The sequence below is a fragment of the Acanthochromis polyacanthus genome, chromosome 3 (assembly GCF_021347895.1).
Source record: "Acanthochromis polyacanthus isolate Apoly-LR-REF ecotype Palm Island chromosome 3, KAUST_Apoly_ChrSc, whole genome shotgun sequence".
NCBI classification, from domain to species: Eukaryota; Metazoa; Chordata; class Actinopteri; family Pomacentridae; genus Acanthochromis; species Acanthochromis polyacanthus.
The window spans coordinates 7,227,760-7,249,867 of NC_067115.1; the positions used below are offsets into that span (position 1 = coordinate 7,227,760).

Genomic DNA, 22,108 nt, shown 5'->3' on the forward strand with positions numbered 1-22,108 from the left:
TGTAGCAACCAGAGGAGAGGAGCGCTTCCTTGTTACCAAGCAGAGACCATTGAGGGGGTTCAGCCAGTGAACAGGCACCATGATAAAGTTTTCTGTGAGGATTAATGTCCTCCAGCCAGCCCACATGTTAAAATAAATCGGGTTCAATTACAGCTTTGTTCCTGTCTCCCAATTACATACATACTTGTTGTGTTTGTGGCCTGTATCACCAATATGAATCCATAATCAATAGAAAGTACACTACATTTACATTATTATTTAAGTAAATGATTGACTAAACTGTTTAAGGGATGAGATGGTTAAATACAGTAAGTAAAAGGGTGTTTTTAAAAATAATACTAAAAGTAATAATTCTATCTGAATTTTTGTTTTGCAAACAGATTCCTGCAGGTCATTACAGTAGGGACATATTAGCTGAATGTATGTTTAAGCATTTTCCAGAAGAAAGTCATTTGAAGACTAATTTGTGGAAATAAGAGTAAGAACAAGTTTAAAAGCAATTCATGTATAACACAGCACACAGCAAAGTGTTTACATATTTCACACCTTGTATAAAACAGCCTCTAGCTGCAGACTCTAGTGATAATTCTCTATGGATTTGTTAATACATAAGAAACTGATCAAAGTACTTATTGTTATCTGATCGATTTTAATATATTGATTAAAGAGCTTTGCTTCAGAATAGGTATGGCAGCAAGTATGAACATTCTACAGAAAATGAGCCTCTGTTCAAATATACGGTAAAAACATGCATTCTCCTGTTATTTCTGACCATTGAATCATAAAATCAAATATCTAGTATGGTTGATTAAATAAAACCACGATTAACAAAGCTGGTTCTGAAAATATTGTTTTTCTTAATTCTTAACTCTTATCAATTTGCTGCTGGCTAAAACCTCTTGGAGGCACCCAAAATTCTTCTATCCAACAAAATCCCTGCATTAGTGCAGCTTTAACTGCACTGTAGTAGAGAATGCAGATGTGGCTGGTATTATGCATCACACGGGCCACTTTTTCCCTTCATTTCTGCAGAGCCTTCAGCTGTTGTATCAATCTGATCCTCTGCTGAGCCCTTTCATAGGAGTGCTTCTGAAAAGTTGTGGTGAGTCCAGGCTGGTGAGGTTTTTGAGGGAAATATCAAGTCCAATTGCAAAAGGTCACAGACATCAGGTGGGTCTCTCCGAGAGAGCCGGGCCCTTATTATAGGCACTGACCTGTGAAATATCACATAGCCTGTGAGCATGCTCAGCAGAATGATGCAATTTGAGAGGATGTCACTCTTCACCCCTAGGTGACCCCATCCTGCTAGAGCAGAGGAGGAGGCTGATAATACAGACAAATCTCTCTCCATCCGTCTGATGGTCCACTGAATTTTGGAAAGGGAATTCCCTTCAATGATGATAGCCACTCAGATCAGAGGTGGAGACCTTTTTTTCCATTTACTCTGTTCACACTGTTTGATGGTCTGCAGTGGAAATGTTTCAGCTTCCTCTATGACCTCTGGGTACTGAAGTGGGTAAAACTTGTTCTACAAACAGACAAAAGCAGGAAAATGTAACACCCCATATTAAATTAGCAGTGTGAACACAAGGAGACACACAAAGGAAACAGAGGAGCACAACTAAAGAAACATTATAACTTTACAAAAAAAAAAAGAAAAGAAATTAAATATCTCACTTTATTTTATCTGTGTAGAATCCAGATTGCAGTTCTGTATTTTGTCAGAAATCATTCATTTCAGCATATGTTAAGGATGTTTCGGTTGGACAATATCGGGTTTTACTTTCCTTATAAAAAAGCTCTGCATCCATAGCACCTGCAGTCTCAGTGATGTCATTTCATGAAGCAGATGTTTATATTCATCTATCTTTTTTTAAATAATGAGTTATACTTGACAAAATGGCTCTTAAACACTTTAGAAAGTCAGTTTGTGGGGTTTATTACATTTACAATTGCTTTCAGATATTTAATCACAGATCATAACAGTCAAATATATTTTAAAATTCAAAAATAATCACAGGCTGTATGATTACGGCTACAATGTTCAATCACAAGTAATTCAGCAACAATGAGATCACAATCATTTTAAACAATGACTCACTGATTTTAGGGACTTTTTTTTATTTCACTTTTACATTTAAATAAACAGAGCACTGTTTTCTTTTCCAGGGTGTGCTACATTACTACAGAATGTGCAAATCCACATTAAAATTAGAATTAATTTCTACATTAGGGCTGTTTTTTTAACTGATGGTTGTCAGCACAAACCTGAACCTTGTTCCTTGCTTATGGCAGCTGTCATAGGGAATGTTGAAAGTTGGATAGTTTTCCTAAACATGCTGTATATTCTGCATTATCAGTCAATATGTTTGTTTGTCTTAAACACATGAGCTTAGTTAGGAGATCATTAAGAGTCACAGAAATCTTTGTCATGGTGACATTACTAGCTAAACAATACCATACTTCCTGCTTGCCACCATGAAGCTGCTTCCTCTGGTCGTTACAGTATTGAACAGTAAGACGTAATAAACACACTGTAGCTAATCCATAACACTTGAAGTGTGCAATATGTAGAAAAATGATATTGGTAGACACTTAATATTAAAAAACCTGGATAAGGGGCAAAAAAAAAAAAAAAACTTGATCAGGACATCCCTAAAAAAAGACAAATTTCTTTCAAAGGCAAGACAGTCTTGTGATTCATATTTTTATATAGTGATGGAAATGTTATTCTTAATATTTAAAGTTGTGATTCAAATTTGTAAAGTTCATTTTAACTCAACATCTGCTATATAAATGTAAATACAAATATTGGTGATTTGACTTCAAATATTGTATAAATCCTGCATTACCTTGTCTGTACTTCTATTAAACTCGCCTACTTTTATTCACTAATTCATAGAATTTTTACATCTTTAGATGATTCTGTTCATTTAATTTCTTTTTGCACGTTTTTTCATGCCGTTTAAAAACATTTAAATGTGCCTTGCTTGGCATCTGTTGTAATTTAAGATACCGATTGCCTTGTTAAATATTGACAGACAAAACCCACGTCTACCTCATCTCTACCTGGTCACCTGTACAGTATCTATGACCAGAAATTATCCACTAATAAAAACTGCATTCTTTTAAGTCTTTTCCTTCAGCTCCATGTTTCTTTAAAGGAGCATTGCTGTGATTTACTGTGGTTTTTCAGTTACTATGCGACTCGCCAGAAACAGGCCATTATAAAAAGGTCGTATTGAAGCAGCAGAGGTCAAAATAACCAGAGTTTTTCCTCCTGTTCGGCTCCACACTGGATCCTGTTCTTCTTCTAATACAATCAACACCAGCTTTCTGTTGCACAGATAAAAATAATACGAGTCGTACTGTCATGACCAGCAATCTGACCCTTTGATAAAACTGCTGAAACCGACATGTTCGACATTACTAATTATTTTCCAGACCTGAAGCAACTAGTGCAGCACAAAAATCCCTCCAGCAGCTGTGTGACTGCTGCCTAATATTTTATAATCGCTGTCGCTTTCAGTGACAGTAATTTCAGGCAGTTATTCTCATAATGAACATTTCTTCACACCAAACATCATTACAACTGTAATCGGGATGTTAATAGAGGACAAAGAAGAGTTTTTATCAGATCAGCGTTAATTTGCTGAAGGCGCGAATAAGACCAATTAAATCAAAATAATTAGACTCAAACGCCTGATTATTTAGTGTGAAAATCTGCCCTAATGAAAGAGAACCGCATAAGACTACAGCATTGTTCCCCGGAGGGCAAAATGACAAAAGTCAGACATGTTTATTGGCGGTTTAGTGTTTTCATTCAGACGTCTGGTGGGAGAACGCTGCCGGTTTTCACAGATATTGATTGAACCTCGTCAGATCGCAGTATAACTGTTAAACAGAGGTGTCTCCATTGCACAGAGAGTGAAGCAAATAAAAGCAGACTAGAGCTCTCAAAACTACATGCAAATGCATTACAACTATTTGATGGTTTTGACTCTATAAACTCCACTTTATTAATCGGTTTCATTTATTCTTTTGGATAAAACTGTCAAAACACTGTAATTTCAGCTTCTGAAATGTCATTATTTTCTGTTTTCTTTCTTTCTCTATAACAGCAAACTGAACATCTTTGGATTTAGGACAAATTATAACTGTCAAACTGTGAAGCGTTTCTACTGCAGAAGAAATGTAGCAGTTAAAAACAGTCTTGAGCACTCCAAGTTTCATGCAGATGCTTTACCACGACTCTGTGAAACATTAACTGTAAGTTGTGTTTGTTTTTGGAGAGCGATAGCATTTATCTACATGGAATCTTACGAGATTTGACGGACAAAAAGCAACCCAGTCAATAAATATGTCATTTAGTTTTGTTTCTCCATGTAAAGCCTGTTGATGATTTTGACTGCATAAACTTCATTTGTTAAAACTTATTTTGGACTACAGCTGCAATGATTAATCATTTAATTCTTCAGATATCAACTTTTAGAGTATTTGCTAACTATTTTGACTATTCAATTGTTTGAGTAATTTTTTTAGGAAAAAATATCTAAATTCTGTGATTCTAGCTTCTTAAATGTGAATATTTTCTGGTTTCTTTCCACCTTTAAGACAGTAAACTGAATATATTTGACTGTTAAACTGTGAGGCGTCTGCATTACAGAAAAAGTGCAGCCATTAAAAACAGACTAGAGCTCTTAAAGTTACATGCAGATGCATTACAACGACTATGTGCTACAATCATTGTCAGCTGTGTGTGCATTTGGACTGCGACACCATTAATTTACATGCAAAGTTAGTAGATTTGACTGACAGTGAGAAATGCAGCATCAAACCCCATTAAAATAAATTCAATGTCCTTTGGTTTTGTCTCTCATGATGCTAATCAAACGAGAGAAGAGGAGCTTTATTTAAATAGGAATTAACCGTTTGTCAAGAGAAAATGCACAATATGATGCAGAAAGTGACACAAACCATCACTTGCTGTTGAAGCACACGTTAAACTGTCCAATCAAATAAAACAAAACTTAAAAAACTGTCAAAAGACTTTCCAGCGCTGTTTACGCGACACGCTCTCCTCATTGCATCATGCACTATATCCAGTGCAGGTTTTGCTAAGCAGCATCCAACATACAGTGAGATATCACATACCGACACATTCTGATCACATTTTCACAGACATGTGACCAGCTGATAAAAAGGCACAGAGCTGTAGGGGATAAGCAGCGAAGGTTTTTCAGCCTTTATGTCGCACAGTGTCAAAAGTTGAGGGTGAAGGTGATCACAAGATGCAGCTGGTGTCGTTTTCGGAAGCTAAAATGCAGAAATACAGACTTGGAGTGTTTCATTGCTGCTGGAATAACACGGTCGAGGCACCCCGTGGCCAGAAAGCCTGACTACAACTTCTCTGTTCATCATGACATGTAACCGGCTCAAAAAGCATTTCTCTGCTAAGCAATCAATGGAAAAAGAGTGTTTGTTTAATGTTAAATAAAATGTATCACATACATCGAAGATAATATGAAAAATTGATGGGCAAAATTTTATTTCATCCCATTCGTGTGTGCAGAGAGCCAACAGGAAGTCAGAAATCCTGGCCAGTGTGAGTCTCAGAGTTCATTCCAGTACTACTGCACTATACAGGGTGCCAGAACACAGATTTAGTACATCCTAATACATGGTATGTCAAATACATTGTGCAATAAATATCAGGATGTTCTTCTATATCCATTTTTCAGCTTTTCTGGTCGTTTTGACCCACAATCTTTTGCAGATTGGAAAATATCTCAAACACGCTACTGCATGTCACACAAATATAAAAAAAGCTGCAATAATATGATGAACTTGTACATCCCTACTGTATGCATACTGCATGCAACAGTACACATTTTGTTACTGAAGGAAAAAGTGCAAGATTTCACTGGGTTGGTTGTTCTCAGTGAGAAGAATGAAAATAAACATGCTGTGCAGGACTGAAGCTGCAGAAACTTGCAAAACCTTCTTTAGCAATATGTAAATCTATAGGGAAGCATCTGTCTCACTGTTCTAGCAAAAGAATTCATCCATGTAAACTGTATTTTAGCAGTGCATACACAGAATTTTCTACATTTTTTCATTATTTCCTTTAGCAAATGCAAAAGATTATGAGCAGCAGTGAGCAGTATTGACGTGTTATTTACACATAAAATCAAACGTTAGCAAAATATCATTTCATAATTTGAAGTGTGTTTCATTCATTCTGTGAAATGAAATCTAACTGATTCATGGTTTAGATCTTTATTCAACAGTAATAGTAGTAGTTAGATCACTTAACTGTATTTCATGTTTTTTTTTCATGTTTGTTTTTTTCCTTATATTAGCAAGCTAATGTTTGTTCTGCCAGGTGACAGTCAGTGTGTGTAGATACTTAATCAGGATTAATCTGTGTAAGAACTAGTTTGTGAACACAGTAATTAAGTCATGTACAAAGTTCACTTATTAAAGACTTATTTAGGCAAAGCCTTCAACAATTAATCCTTTAAATGATTTGTTGTCCACTATTAAATTAACTGCCAACTATTTGGACAATCAATTAATCAATTTGATTCATTTTTAAGACAAAGAAGGTCTAAAATCTGTAAACTGCTGGGGTTTTTTTCTTTCTTCCTCTGACAGTAAAGTGATTATCTTTGGGTTCTGGACAAAACAAGACATTTGTCAACTTATGTTTTAGGAAGCATTGATCAACCTACGCTAAGTTTCAGTTTAGTAACATCAGGTGTAACTGGCTCCTGGTCTTCATTACATGTCTGCTGCTGGTTTAGAACAAACCTGAGACTAAAGTTCTGTTTTCAGTATTCATCCCCTATTTGCAGCACAGTAAAGGCTGAATGAGGAAGTAATGTTTATCACAGTTCACTCTGAGGTCAGCTGCAGTGTTTTAAAAAAGCTGATATTTACAGCTTTACATGTGTATTTTTGGGGTCTATTATAAAATATTTAGATTGTTTAATGTTGAAAAGACATTATTTTCCTACTACTGTATACTGCTGCAGAACCTACGTCTGAAACACTCTGTTTTAGTTCCTCTCTCTTTAAAACCCACCTCCTCAAAAGTGTTTGGTCATTTGGTTCTGACCAAAGTCAGATAGCACATTTGTTGACCATGTGAGGTTGGTTAGCAACCCCAGGTCTCTAAGTGTCGGGGTGTGTGAGGAAATGATGTCCGACTGTGAGGCAGCTGCTCGTTCTTTGTTTGAGAGTTTCAGGTATAGTAAAGCGCTATATACAGTGGCATTATTAGGAAAATTGTCATAATTTGGGTTAAAATATTTTACTACAGGTTGGAAGTTTCTCTTCCATTTTCTGGGTTACCATGGTAACAAGTCCCACCCATCTAATAGATGACAAACTGGCTAAAAAGGAGCAACAATGAAACAGTAACAGTAAAATAAAGGCCAAAGATGTGTTGATTACAAACTCATTTGCTTTGCGTTACAGAAAAAAATTCTCTCACAGAACATAACTGTGAATGCAGTTCAGTTGTGTAGGAATGTACGGGAAAACAACTTCCCTTAATGTGGACTTTGGGCTAAGTTTGCGAACCTTTCAAATGCACAAAAAACACACAAATGGAACAGAAGAAACCAAAAAAGCAGAAAATGAGCCCTTAAAAACTCAATCTCTGACAGAGTTTTGCTAAACATCTTATACACCAAACCTTTATTTATTACTGCAACAATATGAGTCAGAGCTGTTATGAACACAGCATAAGAAAGCAGGACTTGACTCCTGCCTGTGTGTGTTGTTGTTGTGATTAACATCAGCTCATCCTGAAGCTTTTCCAGCTCAGTAACTCAGAAACACACAACCTCCATAAAGTCCCTGTTGTAATGCAGGAGGAAACAACGGCTGCATGGGCTTGTTTTGCAAACAGAACAAGTATAGGATCTGTCAAATTCCTGCAGTGATAGGAGGGAAATACAATCTGACTTTGTTGTTGGCATTAATTTACCCACGTCTGAATACCTGCAAATGAGCACAGGGCTTGTCATATTTGATCAATTTCCCTCCAAAGAGGTGCGATCCTCCGGAGGCCAGATGAGAGAGGCTGAACAACTTTGAAGAAGAATTGTTTTGCTGAGTTGATTTATTGTCAACAACGAACGACTTGCCTTCATTTCTTTCCCCTCCACATGTGAAGGCTCCCTTTGAAAATTATGCAGGCGCTGACTGATCAGCTTTCATTGTTTAAGGTCAGGGTGTTCATTAAAATTGACAGACTGTCTGGACGATACTTTGAGGTGCTGCCACTGCCTTGACCTTTATAAAAAGGCGGCGTTAGAGTTGCCATTCGGGACGTTTTCTCCATAAAGTGATAAACATTCTCTTTGACTGCTCCTCTTCAAACCCAATCAGAGCTGTGATCTCAATTAGCCGGCGAAAGAGAGAAGAATCACAGACCCAAGCTGACACGAGGCAGCTGGTTTCTCACGCTGCTACTTTGCCTTTTTATTAAGTTTGCCAATACATTAGCATTGAGGCTCACTAACTGTTATTTCTCTGGCTTATTCTGACAGATTCTTTCAACACCATTTTCAGCGCCTAACCTCAGCTTTAAGAAAACCCACAGAAATTATATGTTAAAATGTGCAGCTCAATCAGGAATGGTGAGCTGAAACTTGTTAGCAATGTGTTGTTTGGTTTCTGCAAATTCATTTTAAGAAGAAAACAGCTAAAAATCTATCAGACAACTGCCAAAACCAGCCATCTTTGGAAGCCTGTAGCTCAGGCAGACTTTGCAGTAAAAAAACTTCATTTAATCTTCAACTGATCACAAAGCTTTGAATGTGTTTAATTAAAATCTGTGTTTCAGTATCTTTTTTTTTTTTTTTTTTTTTACACAACTGTAGTTTAGGTTTAAGGATGTTTTTTTTTTTAAAATTCAGATTTTTTTATTCCCTAAATTTTCCACAAATTATCTACACACCACTTAATCCTCATTAGGGTCATGGGGGGTGCTGGAGCTCATCCCAGCTGACTTGGGGTGAAGACAGGGGACACCCTTGGCAGGTCACCAGTCCGTCGCAGGGCTACATATACAGACAAACAATCACGCTCGGGCAATTTAGAATAATCAATTAACCTCAGCATATTTTTGGACTGTGAGAGGAAGCCGGAGTACCCGGAGGAAACCCGCGCATGCACAGGGAGAACATGCAAACTCCATGCAGAAAGATCTTGGGAAAGCCGAGACGTGAACCGGGGATCTTCTAGCTGCAAGTCAAAAGTGCTAACCACCACGCCACTGTACAGCCCTCCGTAAATTTTGACCAAATAAATTTTCTGGGGAAAAAAATTTATCATTTCTACCATACATGAATAATTCATACACAACAATTTAGGCATTTTTGTCCTCTGCCACACAGCACAAGTCTCACTGGATTTATGTTTTTTTTTGTACATCACTTCACTTCAGCACAGAGTGTCGACCAAAACTGTCATTCACTCCAATTAGATTGGCCCTCCAAAATTTCAAGTGATAATCAGAAACAGAGGGTCGCTCTAATTGGCCACCAAATCTGTATAATACACAGTACAAATATGAAAATACATCAGCTTGTTCAAAATAAGCTTCTGCGTCACGTGGTGACAGATTTTTTTAATATAACATAGTTTTTGAGCTGTAACCGTTTGCTTCAGGCTCTAATCCTCAGTTTGCCTTCTCCTCTCTCTGCTCTGCTCCCTGCAAACAACCTGGGACTCACAGCTGATTGGCTGATTGATACTGGACCACACTTTCAAAGTAAAAGCTCAAAGCTACTGATCAGGGTTTGTGATACGTGCTGATTTTTTCAAAATAAAATGTACTTATTTGAATTATACCTCATGTATTATTCACAGGACATATTAACCAGCAAAATCTGCCCTGGCACACTCAAAGTTTCTTCAGAATTTTTGGAGTCTTTATATTCTTATCTCTTTTGAATTACCTTCCTTTACCTCCTTGTGCCTTTTGTGTCTCCAATGTTCTTTAAGTTACTGTAAATGAATGTGCAGCCTCCCTGCAGGCGTCATTGCGTGGACGGACAGCTGCTCCCCTTGCTGTGGGTTTGTGGGTTGACTGATGGAGCTGGGAGTTCTGCCAGTGACACTGATCTCCAGCCGCAGTGATGCTCTCACACCGTGGATAAGTCACTTCACCTGAATGCGTTCTTCCCCACAGAGTTCAGCTGTCACGGCACATTTAACTGATGACGGCGCTTCGGGTTTATGTGAGTTCAGACGTCGCCTATTTACGTGCTGAAATTTGCTGAGTAGCAGACGGTGGCACTCAAACGTGGTGATGCTGTTGCTTCGCTGTGAGGACTCATGCAGCTTTTTCTGCTACTTCTCAATGAACTTCCAAATTGTGTAAATGCTTGACCAAGTTGTAGCTGGAACCTCTAATGGAAGTCTTCTTTCAAGCATATGCAGTATTTGATTTTAAATCATGACAAATCCGGAGTAACTGTAAAATTTTAGGGGCAGCAGTGTCATACTGAACCATTCTAACCTGACATTTAACCAGCTATCCATTAGCTTTAGCTGCTTATGTTTGATGGATGGATGGGCAGACGGACAGACACTTTATCCATCTCCTTGGGTAAATTCAAGGCATTCAGTAGCTCAAACGTGCTACTTTTAAGAAAAAGAAGAAAACCAATGTGAAAAGAACATGCACACAACATTGAAAATGAAGCTGCTTTAAAAGTCTAAGTACAGTTTAAAAATAGAATCCTCTAGAACACATCGGTCAAATTTAAGGCTCACAGGCAGAACCAGTCGCACCTCGTCATTTTACAGAATAAAATTTACTTCGACACTTCGACAACAAACACAGAGCTGAGTCAGCTAACCCTTAAAGTCCAAGAATTAAAAGGCATCTGTGTTTCCAGCTGAATGTGTTAATGGAAAGTTAATGGAGATGACAAAATTTCAAAACACTTCAAGTAACTTTTTTGAAGCTGGCTTTTTGTGCTTATTGGGAAGTTGACGTGGTGAACATTAGGCTCACAAGACTGATCAGTTGTTCCTCTGTTATCATCGTCTCTGGACAACATGAAACATGGCTCATACTCTCTGATATTTCTTTCCATTTTTATCACGTAGACAGGCCAAAAGTTTGGCTTGTTTCTCCTTCTTTTCAGGTGTTTCAGCTGTTGGCAAACAATTGGCTTTGTTTCCAGGTACAACATTGCAACATTTTAAAAGTTTATTTTAAATTTGCTTCACAATTATATGAATATACACCTACTAGTGTTTCCTGCTGCAACTCCACTCGAACATCACCCATCACTCCCCTGTATACTAAGTTCTAAAGTTTAAAATATCATGTTTATGTGTTTTTGTGGGGCTAAAAACCATCCTGAAATCCAGTCAGTAACAGCTCCCTAAAACTGTGAGGCCTAAATGAGGAGCGTGAGTCTCTATGAATCAGCGACACTTCGGAGAATTTAGAAACATTAAAAAGCTTCTGTGTCTCCATCACCAGGTCAGAGTGACATCTGAATATTTCCAGCAAAAAATTCTGGTTCCACCTACTTAGAAGTGTAATTAGAGAGCAGGTAACAGCCTTTACAACAATGAGTCAGCAGACTCCAAATATGATGCAGCAGAAATGACGATGCTGGGCACATTTTAAAACAGGAGGCTCTTCACTCAATATGCCGCGCTCGGCATCCTTCTCAAAAATGTTCAGGGTTGCGTTTTAAAAGACATCTCCAGTGAAAAATCAGTTGGTTTTTTTTGTTATTTTATCATGTTTCTTAACTGTTTTTGTTGGTGTTGTTGTTTATTTGTTTTGCTTTCTTAAGCTTTTGAAGACATATCACAAGTGAAATAAGCTGTTATTGCCGTAATGAAGCATTTTGTCTAGGTCTGAAAAACAGATTAAAACTTTCTGGATTTAATACATAACATACCTAAACAACCAATCACATCAGCTTGCTGGATGAATCTTTCTGCAACACTATTGTACTTTAGAATCACATTTTGCTACATACAGCCATGGCCATAAGTTTGGACACAGCATGACTTACTATGTCTGTTTTGATGTCTATTACAGAACATAACTAATATTTTTTGACAGCACCAGTTTAATTAGTCAACAAATCAACAAGGGATACAATATTATCAATAAATTCCAACAATTGGAACAACTTTGTTCCCAAAACATAATATTAGAAGAAAAGAACAAAAAAAAGCAGTACTTTCACAACCGAATTTGGTAAGAATAACAACATGACACCAAACTCTTTTGATGTTTTTTTAAATATGAAACTTAATATAGTTCTCAGGAGTTGTGTACTGTATTGTAAGTGACAATTTTGTGGTATTTTCTAAGATTCACAAGCGTCATGGTACTTGTGTCCAAACTTATGGCCATGGCTGTAGAGCTGTTTGACAGTGTTTTGAACAGTTTTGTCGGTGAGGCGTGCTTGAGGTGCCGTGACTGGCTAAAGGTGGGTGGAGGTGTCGGCATCAGCTTCATAGATCTGAACATCTAGATGAAGCAACAATGTGGAGTTACATCTAAGACATTTTGAGGCATTAAGGGACTATTTTAATGGAAAACAGTACTAAATGGGTAACTCTGATCCACAGAAATTAGAGAACTGTTATTATAATAAATGTCTAAAACATGTTTTAAGTTGCAATAAAAACACATTTTTAATGTGGACATAAGTTTTTTTTCAGCCAACATTAACATCAGTTACACTGTTTGTCTTACAAGTCTTAAAATACAATAAAATAATAAAACACACACTTTTCTCTTCATTATGTGCAGTAACAGAAATTTAACACTGTTACTCTAGAAATGTATGTGCAGTTCAACGCCATCTGTCGTGTGATATCCACACATGTGAAAGGTGTACTCCGCTGTTATTATATCCCTTTTTATTGTCATTACAGTTTTGCATTTCTTGTTTTGTTTCTTACTACTATTCATGTGTATATAGTTGATTTAAAATGTGAATTTCTCCTGCGAGGGATCAATAAAGTTGATCTTATCTTCTCAGAGTAATAACTATGACATCACAGTGGGAGCTGACCAATTACTGGATCCAATAGTTTGCATTTTTGTCATTACCAGTATTATTATTTTTGATCAATTGATTCCCAATAAAATAAATTAATTTAAAAGTGTGCTTCTTTATCTCTGAATGAATGCACATCACTAGAACAGCCAATCAACAATGCCAGGCAAAAGCTGACGGGTTCCCTTGTGTTTTAACATTTATAAACTATTTTGTGTTGCGGTTATTTTATTGTTGTGTTGTTCTACATTTTGACACCAAGATTTAAATTTTTTACTGCAAAAATAAACACACTGGTTGATCTCTAAGATGCATTTTGATTAACTGGCTCCTCATGAATGCAGCTTTCCATCCAACACAAGTTTATTCCAGCTCTATTCGGTTTGCATCACAGTGGTTCTCACCTCTCCTGCCACATTATGCTCTCTGTGTGCCATCTGTGGAGGTTATAACTGGGCGTATGTCGAGGGCTGTTTATGCAACAGGGACTACAGGGACCCTCAAAGTGAACAGATTTCAACTTTTCCACAAATAATCCGACTTTTTTTCCAAAGTTTCTGTGGTTGTATAATGAGATAAACACAAAAAGAGATAACTTGAGTGTGAGTTTTCTTATTCCTGTCATGTATTCAGGGAGTTTAGAAATGCAGCCAGTAGATTTTTATCACGGAACAATCATTTAATAATTTAGGAAACATATCCGGAGTATTTTGCGATACAGAGTCTGCAGATAAAGCGTCTGCACTCAGTCTGACTGCAGGATATCAAGGGACCGCGTTTTCTTTGCATTTATTCAAAACAGCGCACTGTTTTTGCCTCGGGATCCAAATTACACAGTTGCTGTCTAAATGTCAGAAATGGCTAGCAGTCACTTTGGCACCACTTATCATTGTCAAGCCTCCACTTCAAGCTGGGCACAGTGAGCAAACTTAAAACGTGTAAGTGTTGTGCTTTAAAGGACTGTCATCTCTGAAATCTCAAAGAAAAAAAAAAGAAAAAGAAGACAGATGGAATATTGTTGGTCTCTCTGTATTCAAATGGAGCTACTGTGGTTTGAAGTCATGTGGAACTGCATCACTGGCGAGAGATGCTGGTCAAAAAGCAAATTTGATCGGAATCAAAGGGCTGAACGTCCTTCAGTTTCAAACAAACAAGTCACTCTATTGCTTTTTTTGTTTTAAAAAAAGCAAAGGCTGTACTTTTCTGACTCCGAGTTTCCCTTAACTAATTCTGTCCCCAGTGAAATGTATTTTTTCCATTAAAGACACCCTGATAAAACGTTTCACGAGACTGAAATGTCATGCTGCTGATAAAGAGAAGTACAGTTCTCTAGGAGTTTTTAAGAGTTTTTCATTATTCATCACCATCCAGGCCAAAATTCATGAAACTTAAATTTTTTTCCAAGTATTTTTGTAAAGAATTGAAGAAGCAAAATCCATTTTCCCCGTCGACCTTCATTAAAAATGAGACGCCTGTAAAACTTCAACTGCGCTTCTATTTTCTAATCCATGGAGGTTTCATATTTGTAAAACCTCTCCAGCACTGACTGAGCACTGTGTAGAATGGTCTGACTGCATCCCATTATCATTCTGGTATAATGGAAAAACAAACATACTCTGGGTTGTTTGCATTTCTTTGAACCAATCACAGTCATTGTGGGCGGAGCTAAGCAAAGGATGCAGCAACAGAAAATTGTTTTGGTGGAAAATTTGCGTGCAGGGAGACAACGGCTGACAACAAAATGGGTAGTCGAGTGAAAAAAACTAGCAGGGCTGCCTTACTGCATTACTCAAACATTCACTGAGGACGACTGCTGCTTGGTTGTTGTTGCTGTGTCGTAGTGAGAGGGATTTTTAAAATTTTTCTGTTTCTGTTGACAGACGGCTGAACAAGTATAAACTGGTAGTCACCTCCAAGCTGCTAAAATTCTGATTATATCACCACAACTTTGTGTCACAAACTCACCAAATACACAAGTTGAACACAGCAGCTGTGCTATGAATTCTGCTGTATTTCTGCTACTACCAAAATCAGTTACACAATACAAAGGAAAGGAGCTACTTTAGCTGCTTCTTGTCCATGTTGCACTTTGTTTAACACACAGACCAAACCTTTTCACTTTTTTTAATAGTATGGTAGGAATTTCTAACAGCTCTCTTTTTTTAATCATATTAGAGCTGCCAGTTTAACTCTGTTCTGCAACATACGATGACATGGTGTATGTCGAAACAAAATGAACTGAAATAAAATGACTGTTTGGTTTATTTAGAGGACTAATCTCAACTAATCTGCAAAATAACAGATTAACCAATAGACATTTTGATGCTGGTTAAAAATAAATAAAATGCTGTACTTTCCTGACTGAAAGTTTCCTCAGCTAACCACTACCATCCTCTATGTAACTTATCTTTCAACATGGTTACTTTGGAGGAATAATCACAAGTAAGCTGTTAAATAGTTGATAGATTAAGATTAAAGATAGATCTCAGACCTATTTGTCTGCACTTTTCATTTGGAAAAACTACGTATGCACAGTGAATGCACAACATTTTGCCATGCTGAAAATTCCAAAGTTTGACAGACCGCCTCTGCATGGTTGTGGTTTCTCACTGGAAAAAGTCTGTTCAGAGGAGTGTACCGAGGGGCCAGCTACCTGAGAGGACCCTTTACGCTAACATACACCGTTTGCCTTTGAATCCCACTAATCTGCCTCCAGGGGATTCTGTCATGTGTGTGGCATCATCCTAAATGTCAGACAAAGAAAGAAATGAAAGTGTGTTGCGCAATTCGGAATTGAAAATGGGTTACATGTGGTTCCAACTCATCAGGGATGTGTTGCCCATCCTGCTGCTGTGTGTTTTTACTCTCTACAAGCTGTTGTGTCACGAGTTTGTGTGTTTATTTCATTCCCAGTAGGGGTGAGGAAGCCGAGTACATCAGATAATACGGCGTAACAAGAGCATGTCGAGCAGCATCCTCCACCTGAGCGCCCTGTGTGACCGAGCGTGACACCAGAACAAGGTGTTCACAGCAGACAGGTGGGAAAAGACAGCGACGCCTCAAAGTTGTACAAGAAAACGAAGCGGGCGTGTTTAAAGGGTTAGTCAGATGTTGTCAGGTTGGTTTCTCATCACTGGAAGTTATATTAAACCATCAAACAGCTGAAGCATTAAGCCAATCACAGGGTCATCGTGCAGGGCTAATTCTACCCTGCGGCACATCCCAGCATTCAAAGACATCGACTGGTAAATATTTTATGAGCGACATCTCCGGTGGACTCACCTCCACAGCGTGCTCTCGGTAACGCTGCCGATGTGGAAGTCGTACAGCTTCGTTAGAATCAGAATCACCTGCAAAGAGAAGGAATTTAACCATTAAAATCTGGTTATAAAGTAACATTATTCAAAAGAAAATCACATAATACCACAATTTAACATTCTCCCAAGTGATGGAGTCCAAATAGCTTAGATTCCAGTTCTGGAGTGAAGAAGGAACAAAACACTGGCATGAGATCAGCAGTAGGGCTGTCACTAACCAATATGCTCATTGTCCATTAATCTGCTGATCATTATCTTAACCCTTTAAGCTTCAGTCAATTCCAGCCGTTTTCAGTACAAAAAAATCGCTAATATTCTATTTTTAAATAAAAAAAATTACGAAAAATACGGGGAATATTGGACGCACATCGCGAGGTGCATTTCCTTGAAAATGACCGATTCGGGGATTTTATACCGACTTCAGGACATGTTTTGGATAAAATATTTTACTGGCTTGTGTCATCTGGATGTAAAAGGTTGGATTATGGCCGTTTTTTGTGGAATCTTTTTTTGTGTGTGTAATAATAAACCCGGAAATGTGAGTCGCGCTGTGTGCGTTGAAGCCGTGTATAGAGAACGGATGGATGAATATTTGTTTTTGTCGGACAAATGTGTTTTTCTCACCCGCTGTGGTAATCGCATCTGAAAGTGGTTTATACCGGCGGATTCATGAGAATCTAAGCTTTCCATCGGCGTATAGTGTTTGTATAATCGTGTTTGCAGCCGTCGGACATTCTTGAAATTCCTATGCAAATTAGTAGGTGTACCGCCGGTGGCACATTGAAGCTTAAGGCGTTAATTAAGCAATTAGTTGTTTGATCTATAAAATGATATGCTTCCTCAAATTTCATCTATTGTCCACAACCCAAAGATATTGAGTGTACTATGACAGGGGAGGTAAAAAAAACAAAAAAAAACAGGAAATTTTCACATTCAAGAAGGTAAGGCAGCTCTGCTAAACACAAATTGTGCTAGACTGTTGTTGCAAATCTTCTGATATCCATCTTTTAGGTTTCCACTCTGATCCACTGAGATTTGACTAATTACAGATATAAGTATAAAAAACCCTTGAGTTACTTATTTACAGGGTGTCTGAGCTCAACCCTGCGAGGCTACATTCAGGGTAATTTCAATACCTTTACTTGTAATCTCTTGTCCTGGTCATTACAACATCTAGCCATACATGCTGTATCATGTTTTTATTCAAAAAAGTCTCGGCTTTTCAGGTTTTCCATCTATTAATGAGATAATACTGTCAGATTTTGTATATTCGCCTTTTTTAAAGAAAATCTTTTCCAAGTTTTGAAACTGATTATGTTTTACACATGTACCGCACCATAAAGAAGAGATATATTTACAAAACAGTGTACAAAAATATGTGCTTAACACAAATAAAAGTCATTTTCTTCAATGAAGTGATCACACAGAGCAGCCGACTTGCAGAGGTGGAATACCTCACCTGCATTCATCTTTTGGCCACATTTTTTCAGTCAATCAATCAAACCATCTTGGAGTAAAAGAATAAAACCACTAACAACAGTACACCTACAAAACGTTCAGAAAGAGGGACTTAATAAAACAGAGACTGAGGAATCATTTCAGTCATGACAATGATCTGCTCTGTTCTTTTGATATGCAAAATGGGATGTAATCTGCTGTAATTTCCAACAACTAGTAAAGATTTTTTTCTTACCAAGACTTCAATGAGAGAGCAACGCTTTTGCAAACAGAAAACAAGACATCACGGACTGCAGCTTTTTAGCTTATTTTAGCACAAAAAATACAAATAAATAGTCAGGTTTTATACAAATGCAGGGGAAATTCCCAGCAGTCAAAGTTATTGATCTAGTTAATAGGTGTTAAGCAGTTCAGCTCCTAGCTGGCGTGGATCTTCTATTATCGAGTAGGATTGAATATTTCCTGTCCATTTTCACTGTCTCTTTCTAAAAAAAGGTGAAAAAGAAAAACTGTAATTTATGTGAAACTAGGTTATTGCCTGGACTATTGACCTCACAGGTCTGTGAGGTTGCCAGGAAACCAGAGATTCCCCAAAATGTTAAACTTTTGCTTTAAAGGCGGGATGAGGGAGCTCAGACGTCTGGAAGTGGAAGCATCTGATCAGAACGCCTCCCTGTGAAGATATTCCTTTGAAATCCAGCTGGGAGGAGACCCTGAGGCAGAACCCTGCACACCAGAGCGATTATATACATCTGTCTGGCCAGAGAACGCCTCAGGATCCCAAAGGAACAGCTAGAGATCGAGGACTGGAGGCTGCCTTGTTTAACCTGCTGTCAGCTGGGCTTTTCCATACTTTGTAATCCCACATGACGGCACAATTTATGGCCTCAGAAATCGATAAATGTTGCACGAAAAGCATCTCAGTGGAGGCTGAACAGCCTGTTAATGCAAACTGAACTCGTCCTGCAGCTGCAATTCTTTGCTTTCTTGTAAAGCCTGGAACTATTTGCATTTATAGAAGCTTGAATTCTCTCCAACACCAGTTGAGAAAACTCTCCAAGGTTCTGGGAGGGACAGATTAGCATGTTGGGAGGTGCTCTGCATAATTAACAGCGACTCCCAAATGTTGTGTATGTGAACCTACACTCTCCATCTTTAGTTTCTGTCCTGATGCAGCATCCTCAGCCCTGTAGAAAAGTGAGATCTGACCAACTCTGTGCTCACAGCTTTGGTTTCTGCTCTTTCATAGAGATAATCAGCTCTTTGATGAGCTCCGTGACAGTCCTCAGAGCGAATAACAAGACATGAAGGCCGAGTGCGGCAGGATCAGTGGTCAGCTGTGATCCAAAGTCCAGAGTGGGGGATCAGAACGCTGCTGCTCGGAGACCGATGGGAGTTATGAGGCGTAATGCACTGAAGTCTAGCTCAGGTTAATTAATAATGCTGCAGGGTTTTATCCTAAATATTTATATAAGTCAGGTTAAGTAAGGTTCTCATCCTTAGTCACATGAAGTACTGCTTTATGTCATTTTTGTGGAGTTTTAGTCAATATGGAAATTGGTAAAATGACACCATAAATCACCACACTATAGGGGCTAAACTCCCAAACTGTTCTTTGTTTTACTGTAAAGCACATTGGTGCAGTGGCTGTTTAAAATGTGCTGCAAAGAATTCTGAGCAAAAACTGACAGCAAGGGTACCACAAATAACGTTAACAGTGTAAAACTGTACTATTCAAAAACTGTGAAAAAAACCTCAAATATCTAAAATATTTTTTGCAGGTGTACATACATTAAAACCCTTTATTTTCATGGTATATATATATATATATATATATATATATTACTAGATATATTACTATTTGCAATAATACAGATTTTCAGTGAGTACATCAATTTATTGATTTAAACATCATGTGCAGTTTTAGCCTGTTTTGTTTTCTTTTTCAGTCAGTATGTAAATAAATAATCTTGTCCTGTAATTGTATAATAATACTTTAGTACCAATTTTTCGTTTTGTTAACATGTAAGTTCAAATGCTTTTTTTCCTGTAAAATTTCTGGTTATTATCTGTAAACTTGTAAAATAAATGGAAATTATTCCAACAGTGACTTCGCTTAATTGAGGGTAGAAAAACACCACTTATTCTATTTAACCGCCTGCTAGTTCCCACCTATATTCACCGAATCTCTGCATGCCATTATTTTTGCATTAATCACACACTGGGGTCGACTTCACAAGGGGAAACATCCTTTACATAATAAGATGCTATTTTCATCCATCAGTCCGTGTTCTCTTCTTGTTATCTTCACTGTTTTTATCTGTTTTCCTTTCCTGACTAAATGGCTGCTGCTCCTCCTCATTAGCATCCACGTCTCTCGATAGCATTTCCCTCTCTGCAACGAGCTTCTGCTTCTTTAAAACAACCTGACAGCCTCCACTTGAGTCACTTAGCTGGGAGGCAGCGCAGGAGGTGCATCGTTGAGTCCTCTGACAGAAGTCACAGCGAGATAAGGGAATGAAACCGGCGTCCTGGCACTCTCGACCTCCTCGAGAAGTTGCGGCCCGCAGACTTCCAGGGCCTTTCCACCTCTGGCTGAGCTCCACTCCCCTCACAGGGCCTCTGAACAAGCCTCACCAGGGTTCTTGGGATGCTACTTGTGGGAAGATGTGCCACATGCCCAAGGGATCCTCCTGCTCAGACTGTGAACAGATGGTTTGGGCCAAGCAGGACTGCAGCGCCAGAGAGAGGGCAGTGCTGAATAAAACGAAAATGGATTGCTGCCATGCCACATAGCAAAACTGTGTGTGTTAGCATGTGTGCATCCTGTTGGTGTCATGTATAACCGACTGCATCTCTGAGAATACGTCAACATGTAAATTAGATTTTTTTTGTGTGACTCTCCAAGATGACATCTGGAATTCAACAAAAATTAAATGGCAGTTATAGAAATGAAAACTGTTCAAAACTGGGAGCAAGGGTGTCAGAAAAACATATTAAATGGTGTAATACAGAAAAACATTAAATGGTGTAATACTGTAACATTAAAAAACTGTGAAAATAAATGCCAAATGTCTGTACAATACATTTTTGTGTGTGGATTCAAAAAACCTATATTTTTATGGTTACACAATGAAAAAGCAAATGATTTGGTCTGTAGATGATTTGGTCACTCCAAATAAGGGGTCGTCATTGAATATTCGAATATTTATTTTGAGATCCAAATATTGGGATTCCCCCCCGTGTCACACGATCAGTATTCCTCTCATCAATTCGTCAGTCGTTACGATATGAACCGATCCCAATATTCGGCTTGTGTCCCATGCAGTCACATTTCTGATATCAATCATAAACTGGGAGAAGCTAAACACAGAACCTCTGCTTGTTGGTAGATACTACAGTTTACCGATGCTCCCTAAATGCATCACATGTCAGCTACCATAGACGCTGCTAGGTGGCTGCAGTGCAGCAGCTTTGACAGGGGTGCAACCAAATAATTGTCGGAAAAAAATAAAGTTGCATATGTGACCATTTTGGTTGCACTGGAGGCCTGATAACTTATCTACATACAGTAGAAATGCTGTAATTTCATGGTCAAACATAAAACAATGAATTAAAATAGTGATTTTATTAATGTGGACGTTATTCGTAGTATTGGCCCATTTTGTCCTTCATTTATTTCTCTGGATGACTGCTTATTTGTAATTCAGCAAAACAGGAACAGAAACTGCAAAGTAAGAGTTTAAAAATTATATACTATTTTCCAGTTCTTAATAGATTTTTTTCAAATAACCGCAAATATTTGTAAAATGATATATTTAGCTAATTTAAATACAGCAGAATTACTGTAAATCTATGGTTAAAGAAAAACTCTTGGCTTGTTTCTTCATTGCTGATGCTTTTTAGTGATATATATAATTGTTCCTTTAATCTTTCAGTGTAGGGAGAGGGCAACACTGAATAAGAAGGAAAATGGATTGCTGTCATGCATCGCTGCCACATAGGAAAACTGTTTGTGTTAGCATGTGTGCATCTTTTTGTGCGTGCTGCTGTAGGAACTCAGAGAAAAAGCTTGTGGGGGCTTTGCGCTGTCAGAGTTGTGTGTTCGCTTCTGCTCGGGGGGCAACACAAGTCGTCTCATCACCACACGACAGACCAAATCTGAAATTCACTGAATCCCAACAACCAGGACACCGGCTGCAGAACAGAGAAACTACTTCTGTCCCTTCAAATGCTCCCTAAAAAAAATCTGAACACACGCCTCAGAAACAT

General features: G+C 38.0%; 1 protein-coding gene across 1 annotated transcript in view; it reads right to left on the reverse strand.

Annotated features, from left to right (window-relative positions):
• sorcs3a (sortilin related VPS10 domain containing receptor 3a) overlaps positions 1 to 22,108 on the reverse strand; it is a 307,833-nt gene that overhangs the window by 177,497 nt on the left and 108,228 nt on the right. Inside the window, exon 2 of the mRNA XM_051945511.1 lies at positions 16,344 to 16,411. Coding sequence (XP_051801471.1) covers positions 16,344 to 16,411 — 68 coding nt within the window. The remainder of the gene's footprint in view (positions 1 to 16,343; positions 16,412 to 22,108) is intronic.